The 12,112-nt window shown below is 34.9% G+C and overlaps 1 protein-coding gene and 1 pseudogene across 1 annotated transcript; one reads left to right on the top strand and one right to left on the bottom strand.

The window, feature by feature from the left end:
• The first annotated feature begins 1,124 nt into the window (after positions 1-1,124).
• On the top strand, positions 1,125-2,129 carry LOC114477903 (high mobility group protein B2 pseudogene; annotated as a pseudogene).
• Positions 2,130-4,390: 2,261 nt separating this feature from the next.
• Positions 4,391-11,316, bottom strand: LOC114477832 (carcinoembryonic antigen-related cell adhesion molecule 1-like). The gene is made up of 5 exons (XM_028470466.1): positions 11,274-11,316; positions 7,897-8,220; positions 6,437-6,712; positions 5,241-5,489; positions 4,391-4,464 (listed from the first exon to the last, which is right to left on the bottom strand). The coding sequence occupies exons 2-5, from the start codon at positions 8,207-8,209 to the stop codon at positions 4,391-4,393; spliced, it is 912 nt and encodes a 303-aa protein (XP_028326267.1). The 5' UTR covers positions 8,210-8,220; positions 11,274-11,316.
• Positions 11,317-12,112: the final 796 nt, after the last annotated feature.

Below are 12,112 nucleotides of genomic sequence, written 5' to 3'. Positions count from 1 at the left end.
AAAATACCCCAAAAGTAAAAGTCAAATACGCCAAAAGTACAGCCTAAAGGAAGTCCGGTACTACTGGTGTAGTGGATTAGGCTATGGTATCACATGGCATTGAGGCAGTGGCCACAGTGTGAGCAGGGGTTCAATTCCTCCCAGTGCTAGAGACCTTAACATTAGAAAAGTATATGATGTAAGATTTGAAAAACTGATGAAGAAAAAAGGGAGAAAAACCCCAATTCTGAGTTATATTGTAAAAATTTAGATTCTTTTTTTTCTGCTGAGATAAGGCTATCACAACACCCTAAAACGAGTGCAAATGTGATGCACATACTTAAACTGGGGTAAAAATGCAGTAAGGCATGAAAAAAAAGAAAAAAGTGACAAACAGGTAGAGGTAAGGCTATAGTAAGGCATAAAAATGAAAAAAAAAGTTTGTAAAAAAATTCTGAGATAAGGCCATCACAAGACCTTAAAAACTAGTGCAAATATGATGCACATACTTAAACTGTGGGGAAAATGCAGTAAGGCATGAAAAATGAGAAAAAAGTGACAAACACCCAAAATCACAAGTAAGGCTACAGTAAGGCATAAAAATGAAAAAAAAAATTGGAAAAAAAATTCTGAGATAAGGCCATCACAAGACCTTCAAAACTAGTGAAAATATGATGCACATACTTAAACTGGGGTAAAAATGCAGTAAGGCATGAAAAATGAGAAAAAAGTGACAAACACCTAAAATCACAAGTAAGGCATCAAATTGGAATAACTGGATCTTTTTTTTTCTGAGATAAGGCCATCACATGACCTTAAAAACTAGTGCAAATATGATGCACATACTTAAAATCGGATAAAAATGAAGTAAAACATGAAAATTAAAAAAAAGAGGAAAAACGTGACAAACATAAAAAGGCATAAAAATGAAAAAAAAAAAAAATTGGAAAAAAATTCTGAGATAAGGCCATCACAAGACCTTCAAAACTAGTGAAAATATGATGCACATACTTAAACTGGGATGAAATTAAAGTAAAACATGAAAATTCAGAAAAATAAAAAAAAAGTGACAAACACGTAGAGGTAAGGCTATAGTAAGGCATAAAAATGAAAAAAAAAAATTGGAAAAAAAATTCTGGACTCATACACAGGCTGAGCTGCAGATCAGACTAACCATGGTGAAGGATCCCAGTAAACCAAGAGGAAAGACCTCCTCCTATGCCTTCTTCATCGCCACCTGTCGAGAAGAACACAAGAAAAAACACCCAGGAACCAGCGTGGGCTTCGCAGAGTTCTCCAAGAAGTGTTCTGAGAGATGGAAGACCATGTCGGCCAAGGAGAAGTCAAAGTTCGAGGAGATGGCAAAGAACGACAAGGTCCGCTATGACCGGGAAATGAAAACCTACATCCCGCCCAAAGGTGCTAAAAGTGCCAAGAAGAAGAAGGACCCCAATGCCCCCAAGAGACCACCCTCTGCTTTTTTTGTCTTCTGCTCTGAGTTCCGTCCGAAGGTGAAAGAGGAGAACCCGGGAATCTCCATCGGAGACATCGCCAAGAAGCTGGGAGAGCTATGGTCCACGCAGACGCCCAAGGACAAGGTTCCCTACGAGGCCAAGGCCGGGAAGCTGAAGGAGAAATATGAGAAGGACATGGCTGCCTACAAGGCCAAAGGCGGCTCCGCTAAGAACGACAGTGTGAAGAAGAGCGGCCCCGGGAGGCCCCCCAAGAAGCAGCTCGCCGCAGACGATGATGATGACGAGGACGACGAAGATGATGACGAGGAAGACGAAGATGACGAGGAAGACGACGACTGAGCCGAGCGTTGCGTGTAACTCCAGTTTGTTTGTGGGTGTGAGGTCCGTTTAGCCTGCTGTCGCTGCGTCTGCAGACCTTCAGGGATGTAGTTTTAGTCCTCGCGTGCTTCCTGTTTGTTTGCGATCGGAGACGCTCGTCGTGTTCAAACCTGCGACAAAACCACGGCCGAGCTGATGTGACGGCGATGTGGTTGTTTTAAAGAGGATATGGTTGTTTTTGTCTGGGCCTCACGTTGGAGTGCGCTGCTGTTTGTTCATTAACTAGTCTCTGTTTTAATGTGGAACTCTGTAGGATTTCTCTTTTTGTAATAAAATTTTGTATATTGTTTAAAAAAAAAAAAAAAAAAAAAAAAAAAAAAAAAAAAAAAAAAAAAAGGAAAAAAATTCTGAGATAAGGCCGTCACAAGACTTTAAAAACTAGTGCAAATATGATGCACATACTTAAACTGTGGGAAAAATGCATTGAGGCATGAAAAATGAGAAAAAAGTGACAAACACCTAAAATCACAGGTAAGGCTACAGTAAGGCATAAAATTGGAATAACTTTGGATTTTTTTTTTCTGAGATAAGGCCATCACATGACCTTAAAAACTAGTGCAAATATGATGCACATACTTAAACTGGGATGAAATTAAAGTAAAACATGAAAATTAAAAAAAATAAGAAAAAAGTGACAAACATGTAGAGGTAAGGCTATAGCAAGGCATAAAAATTAAAAAAAAAACTTTGAAAAAAAATTCTGAGATAAGGCCATCACAAGACCTTCAAAACTAGTGAAAATATGATGCACATACTTAAATTGGGGTAAAAATGCAGTAAGGCATGAAAAATGAGAAAAAAGTGACAAACACCTAAAATCACAAGTAAGGCTACAGTAAGGCATCAAATTGGAATAACTGGATCTTTTTTTTTCTGAGATAAGGCCATCACATGACCTTAAAAACTAGTGCAAATATGATTCACATACTTAAACTCGGATAAAAATGAAGTAAAACATGAAAATTAAAAAAAAGAGGAAAAACGTGACAAACATAAAAAGGCATAAAAATGAAAAAAAAAAAAAAATTGGAAAAAAATTCTGAGATAAGGCCATCACATGACCTTAAAAACTAGTGCAAATATGATGCACATACTTAAAGTGGGATGAAATTAAAGTAAAACAGGAAAATTAGGAACAATTAGAAAAAAGTGACAAACACGTAGAGTTAAGGCTATAGTAAGGCATTAAAATGAAAGAAAAACTTTGAAAAAAGATTCTGAGGTAAGGCCATCACAAGACCTTAAAAACTAGTGCAAATATGATGCACATACTTAAACTGGGATGAAATTAAAGTAAAACATGAAAATTAAAAAAAATAAGAAAAGAGTGACAAACACGTAGAGGTAAGGCTATAGTAAGGCATAAAAATGAAAAAAAAACTTAAAAAAAAATTCTGAGGTAAGGCCATAACAAGACCTTAAAAGCTAGTGCAAATGTAATGCACATACTTAAACTGGGGTAAAAATGCATTAAGGCATGAAAAAGTAGAAAAAAGTGACAAACACCTAAAATCAATTATCACAAGACTGTAAAAAACTAGTGCAATTATGATGCACATACTTAAACTGGGATGAAAAAAAATTAAGGCATGGAAAATAAGAAAAATGGAAAAAAAAACTTTTGAATTTTTTTCCTCAGACAATCTATCACAAGACCCTAAACTAGTGCAAATATTATGGGCACATTTTCACTGGGGGAAAGTTCAGTAAGGCATGAAAAAAGAGAAAAAAGTCAAAATTGAAAAATGAGACAAAAGTGAGTATTCAACAGTTTAAATATTTAATAAGAGCATTAATAATCAGCAACAAAACATTAAAACAATGTGATTATAAATCTCCCTTTTAATCATATGCAGTAGAGAAAAAGAGTGTCTTTAACTTGGATTTAAATGTGTTCACATTGGATGCTGACTGTCAGTTTGTTCCACTTCTTTGCAGCATAACAACTAAAAGCACTGTCACCATGCTTACTGTGAACTCTGGGCTCCACTATCTGACCTGTGTCCATAGATCTGAGAGATCTGCTGCATTCATACCTGACTAACATCTCACTGATGTATTCTGGACCAAACCCATTCACAGATTTATACACCAGCAGCAGAACTTTAAAGTCTATTCTGAGGCTAACTGGGAGCCAGTGTAAAGACTTTAAAATTAGAGCAATGTGCAACACAAATGTCACCACAAAATGTTGGATCAGTTAAAGGCATTTATATCTTCAAAATATGTCAAACCAGGGACAGACAAACATTTTTTGATTGCACCTTTATGTCCAATACATGAAACTTCGACACAAATATTTGTGAGCTATAAATCATTGATAAAGCAATCAACATGATGGATTAGACAATGGCAGTTTGCTCTAAGAAAACATATTTTCTGCTCACAATTATTAGAAATAAAACAGTTTTGTTGAAGTCCACGTAGAGCATCTTCATCAGGTAGAATGATGTCAAACTCTAAAAGAAATGTGCAAAAAAGAGACATAAAGTGAAAAAAACACCCAGCAAATATTTAAATAATGATACTCCAACTGATTATGTCTCACCTGACACATTTTATATGAATCCGCTCAGATTTAGTGCACACATGACCAACAGTGGGAACGACCAGTATGGACCAGTGCACGATGCTACAGTCAGCAAAAAGAGCAACAGGAACATCACATCATCACCAGCACTACAGAACAGGGATGGGCTCATCTGTAATTGAATTGTAATAGCGTAATTGATAATTCTTTACAATTATAGTGTAATTATAAATGTAATTGTAATTTTAAAAAGCTGTTGCTATCGTAATCGTAGTTAACTTGGAATTGACTTCTATTTACTTAACAATTATTAACATATGATTCAGATTAAGCTTTCCCACATTTCATCATTTAAAATCTTTTTAATCAACACAGAAAAGGCTCAGATGCACCCACACCAAAAATCAACCTATATTTTTAATGATTAGGAAGCATAACAATGTAACTAATAGAAAGGGGAAAAATTAGATGATAGATATTGGTTTTTTTCGTGTATTTAACTATGTGTTTTAGTGTATTTTACTGTGTATTTTAATGTGTGTATAGAGTGTATTGTTTTATTAGGTTATTTATTTCAGGTTCAGTAATTGTGGTTAACTGTAACTGAACTTTAGGAATTGAGAATGTGATTGTAATTGACTTGTGTGGTTAAAAAAATAATTGTAATTTAATTGTAATGGGAAAAAATGCTGGTCACTGTAATCGTAATTAAATTGTAGTTGAACATGGACAATTTAAAACGTAATTGTAACTATAAAAAATTTAACTGAACCCAACCCTGATTATAAATTATGTCATACTTGTAATTTATTATCAATTACACAATTACAATTATAATTGATCCCAACCCTGATTTCATGTATCTCCTGCTGTCTCACCTCTCAGGTCCAGAACAGTGGAGTTTTCCATCCTCGTCACATCATTCCATGCAGTGCATGTGTAGTTTCCGATGTGGTCCTCTCCCAGCTGCTCTATGACATACATGGAGGTGTTCACATGTGTCGTGTTGCCGTTGAACCTCCAGCTGAAGTTTGCTGGAGGGAAAGAGTCGGCTGTGCACTGCAGTGTGACTCTGTGACCGGGTGAAGCCGTTGGTGGTGCAGTGATGGTTATGTTGTGAGGTCCATCTGCAAAAAGACAAACACTGTGTTAGAGCTGCATTTGTTCTGCAACTTTTCAAATAAGACGTGCTCGTACACCTGGCCCATTTCTCCACCTCATGGATGAGAGGCACATATACAGCCACGTGTACAAACACAACAAAAAAAAAACCAAAGGGGAACAAAAAAACCTCTAACTCATGCAGTCAAAATTATTAAAATTAAATGATCTTGTATAATATTCCAAAACTCAAATAATGTATAGAGCAAATAGAAATGATCTGCCAATAAAAATACAAAAGTTGTTACAAAAGGCGTAAAGAGGGAGGGTATCAACTACAACTACATTTTTCAGTTACAATTACATTTTTTAAAAGTGACAATTACATTTTCAATTACATTTTCAATTACAATTCAATTACGATTTCAGTGACCAGAATTTTTTCCAATTACAATTCAATTACAATATTTTTTCATCCTCAGAAAGTCAATTACAATTACGTTCTCAATTACTAAAGTTCAATTACAGTAATCACAATTACTGAGCCTGAAATAAATAACATAATAGAAAAATACAATTAAATACACAGTGAAATACAGTAAAAAGAATGATCTATCATCTAATTTCTTTCCTATAACATGGTTACATTGATAGGCTTTCTAATCATTAAAAATATAGGTTTGAATATTTTTGCTGTGGGCGTCTGAGCCTTTTTCTGTGCCGATATAAAAGAAAAATTTAAATATAAAATGTGGGAAAGCTTGATATGAAACATATTTTAATAATTGTTAATACATATCATGTACATTAGCCATGTAGGCTACAAATGGAAAAAACATATGTACACATACTATGAAAGCTTTTCTGTTTGTATCAGATTGCTTGAAAAAATAGAAAACAAAAATAAAAAGAGGACCAAAATGGTTAAGATTGACTGACAAACATGTATCATCCCAGTGACTTCTTTACTCACAGTTGACAGTTAGATTATGGGCTGCAGTCATGTTGCTGACGGGATTGCTGACTCTGCACAGGTAGGTGCCGTGGTTGGAGGCTGAAACAGGGTTTATGAACATGTTCTTCTTATTCACTGAGAAGCTGACTCTGTCACTGGGATGAACGGGACGGCCATCTTTGATCCACTCTCTGCTGCTGATGCTGCCGGCGGCCTCACAGGTCAGGTTAGTGGAGCTTTTGTCCTCGATTAGTACAGCTGCAGGGCTTTGGATGGAAACCCTGGATATCAGAGCTGGAAGGGAAAAGCACATGTTTTAATTACAATCACTTCTGATACCAGCATTTCTGCTTTTAGAATTGGCTGTGATGGAATCATAAAGACTTTTATTACTTATTTGGTTGTGTGGAATGTTAGGCAAGGCTTGATCAAGCAATATTACTCAAACAATAGTTAGCGACAAAAAAACCCTCCATAAATCCAATTAAAGTAATGCAAAATAACGACTAGTTTCATTTAAAATGTTAAACATAAAAATAATCTATAATTGAAAAGGAAAAAAATAAGAAAAAATGGATGAAACTGAAAAAAACCCTCAATGAATCCAATATAAACAAATTCTGTACAGTAGCAAGTGCTTGTATCGAAGATTTTAGACTCAAGCTGATATTATCCGAAACTGCGGTTTAAGGGGGTTTTGAGGTAATAAGCTTTTATTTGATATATAAAAATCTTGGTTTGCATATTTTCTGGATGCAGAAATAGCCTCAAGGGGGTCATAATAGAAATGTTACCACTCAATAACGTGTTCAGGACATCCCAAGGGTGGAAAAAAATCAAGTTGCAAATTGCTTATGGGGGGGTTGCATGGTAGGCAATCTAGGCTGCCGACCTATTAGTTTTCATGTTAACATTTTCTAATATAATGAACAAGAAAAAAACTAATACTACTACTACTTTTGATATTTTAATAGGGAACAAAGTTGTTGTGAAATGTTGGTGGTTTGATTACAAAGATATCAATGGTTTGGTTACACCTCACAACCTTACTAATGCATCTCCAAGGTCTGAGGAAGACTGGCAGTCGAAACATGTCGGGAGACGAAAATTTCCTGAAAAACCTTGTCTGAATAAACAAAACCTCAACTTAACATGCTGTTAAAAAAGAAGACAAATTGAATCTCACTGGAACTATTTCATTTGGTATATTTCCCTCTCTCTCTCTCTCTCTCTCTCTCTCTCTCTCTCTCTCTCTCTCTCTCTCTCTCTCTCTCTCTCTCTCTCTCTCTCTCTCTCTCGCGTGTAACTCGTGTGTGCCATTGTGTATGTACCTCCATTTGAGAAACATTGATCTAACATATATGATTTTCTTAATTGGATTTTCTGTCATGAATGCAGGCAAGTAAATGACGAACATTCAAACATAACACAGAAAGGATGCTGGATGGATGGATGGATAAAAGTAAATAGAAACCAACCGTATACATTGAGTGTGGTCTCCCCCTGTTGCTGGAGCCCTCCGTCTGGTATGATGTTGACAGTGTACTCCCCACTGTCCTCCAGCACCAGGTTCCTGAGCTCCAGAGCTCCTGTGGATCGGTCCAGTGAGATCCTGTTGACATATTCGGGCTCAATGATGTCCTCGCTGGTCGACGTGATGATGTTTGCTCCTTTGAAGCTCCAGCTCACAGACAGGAATGGTTTCACTGGTGGTCTGATGGTGGTGATGAGCTTCACAGTTCCTGCTGCAGCTCCACTCACAGAGCCAAGCGGTAAAATCCCCTCACACATGCACGTACCTGCTGATGTATGTGCAGAAAGAGAGAGAGAGCGATAAGTGTGATCATTGGACACCAAGGATCAACTAGAATATTTGCATTTCCTGAAGAAAATGCAAGTGAGGATGCAGGTGCTGGCCCACTTCATTTAACACTGCATTAGCATTAGCCTAGCATTACTATTAGCCTAGTATTAGCTAGCATTAACCTTGTACTAATATTAGCATTAGCTACCATACCCTAGTATTGAATAGCATTAACTTAGCATTAGCTTAGCATTAGCTTAGCATTAGCATTTACAAGCATTAGCCTAGTATTAATATTAGCCTAGCATGAGCCTAATGTCACCATTAGCCTAACATTAACCTAATATTAGCATTAGCCTAACATTAGCATTAGCATAGCATAAATATTGCCCTAGTATTAGCATTAACCTAGCATTAGCATTAGCCTAGTATTAGCATTAACCTAGCATTAACCTAATATTTGCATAAGCCTAACATTAGCATTAGCCTAACATTAACATTACCTAGCATAAGCATGAGCCTAGTATTAGCATTAGCCTAGCATTAACCTAATATTAGCATTAGTCTAACATTAGCATTAGCCTAGCATAAACATTAGCCTAGTATTAACATTAGCTTAGCATTAACATTAGCCTAGTATTAACCAAATATTAGCATTAGCCTAGCATTAACATTAGCCTAGCATTAACATTAGCCTAGTATTAACCTAATATTAGCATTAGCCTAGTATTAAAATTAGCCTAGTATTAGCGAATCAAAATGAATTGAGAAAATTTTAATGATAAAAGTTATAAATCACAAAAGTGACACGTTCTATATCTTAATTGTCAAAATCAGTGAAGGAGTTGAAACGCGCTAAAATTCAGTGACGGAAGAAGGAAACGGTGCCGTCTGCATCCTCACTAATAAAGCTGTGTCTAAAGGGAATAAACCAGTTAGTGGAGGTGTAAAGAGTAATGATACAGTAGATCCTACTCTAGTAGAAGTACTATTACTTGATTGATAAACTTGAAGTAGCTGAATTATATAATACTCAAAGTAAAAGTTACTAGTAGATACTCCATCATATCCACTCGTACAATACTTGACTGGCTTCAAACTCCAACTCAGTCACCAATCGTCCTAATACCAACTATTTACAAATGTCTGTCTTTTTTAGAGCTTTTAACATATGGAACAAATTGCCTTGGGACCTGAAAGACATGTCAACTTTACGCATATTTAAAAAAATCTTTAAAATCATATTTGTACCCATCTTCATGTATATATGATGTATTTTAAATGTATTTGTTGGTGTAATGAAAATGTGTCTTGATGTACCTTTTTTTGTGTTTACCATTTTCTGTTTTTTATACTAGAATCTTGATTTAATTTTTTTTCATGGACCCCAGGAAGATTAGCAAACACCACGGTGGAAGCTAATGAACAAATAAACAATTAAACAAACTACTTTAAACCCTCAACATTTTTTTTTGGTAATAAATCTTACCACGGTTCCCTTGCATACAGTAAACATCTCATGTATAAACTTTAAAAGGAATAGAATAAATCTTTCACAATTGGAACATCTGTATAAAATAAAATGTTTCTCAAAATGTACAATTCTTTTTAAAATAAAATAACGCCAATGTATTCAATTAAAAAATATTAATAAATATATGTCAGGCTCTAATAGCTACATTCATGAACTGAAAACACTGCCATGCCTAATGTGCCATGTGGGTAACAACGTAATAGGTAGAAACCTGAACCTGAACCTGAACCTGAACCCAAGAAAGTGGCTGGACACGACTGAGAACATATGGATTATTTGATTGTTTTCTGGTCATTTTTCCGTCCATCAGGACCAGAACCTCCAGACAAAAACAGGTTCCTTCTGCCACCATCCTCATGAACACCCCCCCCCCCCCCCCCCCCAACCCCTGATCACCACTTCCATGAAGAAAATATGACCTGCTGCACTGTATACATATTTAGATTTATTTATTTATCCTATATATTCATCCTTTATTCTCTATCAAGCCTTTATTTATCCCTCATCCTTTATATTTATCATTATTAATATTATTGTTGCTGGCTTTTTGTATTTTTTTGTTTTTTGTTCCGCTCACCGACTACCAAGTCAAATTCCTTGTGTTCTCTTAAAAACTGTACTTGGCAAATAAAACATTTCTGATTCTGACGTCCATTGATCGTTTAAAAAAAAAAAAAAAATTATAATATACTCAGTAAAGGTCAGAGGTGAAAGTAGCAGATTACAAGTACTCACGTTACTGTAATTCAGTTGCTTTTATGGGTACTTGTACTTTTTTGAGTATATTGCTAAATCAGTCATTTTACTTGTACTTAAGTACGTTTTAAAAGAAGTAATTTGTTACATTTCTACACCCAACTGTTACTGAGTAAGTTATTATTATTTTTTTATTAAAATGATCAACAGACTTTGTGAAACTACAAAAAATGAAATGACCAGACAAATGCATCACATCATAGCCGACCAATCAGATTAAAGAAAATGTACCGTGCCAAAACAGCATTGAATGGACGTTATTTCTGTTTTAGAGTTCATAAATGTAACTATACTTAGAACCTGAGAATTTTTGTTTTATTTTGAATTTAATTTATTAATGTTATTTTATCTTAAAAAGAATTGTACATATTGACAAACATTTTATTTTATACAGATCCCTTTGTGAAAGTAAATAAGGTTCCATTAGGGTTAGGGTTAGGTTTAGGGTTAGTAATTAGTAACTTTTACTTTGAGTACTATCAAATTGAGCTACTTTTTACTTGTACTTGAGTATATTATGTATGACTATCAGTACTCTTTACAACTCTGGTTACATGCGATATGTAACGAGTTATTTTAATTAATTATTTTAAAACTTACTTAAATACAAGTAAAATTACTGATTTAGAAATACACTAAAAAAAAAGTACAAGTACCTAGTATAGTAGTATAAAACAACTCAGTTACAGTAATGGAAGTAATCCATTCCAGTTAGATATCAGATTACATCACAAACCAACAGTGAGAGGTAAACCTTGTACCTGATGAAGCCAGAATCACTGCAGTCCACACAAGGATCTTGTCCATGTTCCTCATTTGACGCTCAGAGTCTGAATCAAGGGGAGTCACAGGTGCTCCTGCTCATTTATGGTCCACCTCACATGTGCCCCCCCCCTCCATCACCCACCCCACCCCAAACCCCCTACACACACCTCACAGCCTGTGTGTGTGTGTTTATTTAGGAGTTAGTGCATCTCCAGATGTAATGTGTCCTTTAATCGTTCAAAGGAAAAGTTTGTTTCGTTTCTCAAAACCGTACCTGTTTAAGGAGGTAGATTTGTGTCTTTAATATTCGATCCGTAAAAAAATAAAAAATTAAAAAAAAATCACTTCAATCAACAAAAAAAAGAAACGTTTTCAATCAAAAAAAAAAGTTTATTTCAATCAAAGAAAAAAGTGTTCAAATGAATTTTGACACTTTTTTCTTTGTTGAAATGTCTTATTTTCCGATTGAATAATAAAGACACAAATGTACTCATAATATGTCCCAAATACAAAAAAGATTACTTCAATAAAAAAAAACCTTTTCAATAATAATGATAATAAAAATAAAAAAAACATTTTCAATCGGAGAAAAAAAGTGTTCAAATGCTATTATTTGGTTCTCAAATCTTTTTTTGTATTTGAAAACTTTTTTCTTTTATTGAAAATGTTTATTTTTCATTGAAGTAATTTTTCTTTGATTGAAAAGTTTTTTTTTGATTGAATAATAAAGACACAAATCTACCTCCATAGCTGTTCATTGTACAAATGAAACAATTCTTTACCAAGATTATCATTTTCATTTTGCCCATGAATCAATGGGAACAAAATAAACTGC

This window comes from Gouania willdenowi, chromosome 16 (assembly GCF_900634775.1).
Source record: "Gouania willdenowi chromosome 16, fGouWil2.1, whole genome shotgun sequence".
Classification (NCBI taxonomy): domain Eukaryota; kingdom Metazoa; phylum Chordata; class Actinopteri; order Blenniiformes; family Gobiesocidae; genus Gouania; species Gouania willdenowi.
The sequence above is the reverse complement of the archived record's forward strand: the minus strand, read 5'-3'. Positions and strand labels throughout refer to the sequence as shown.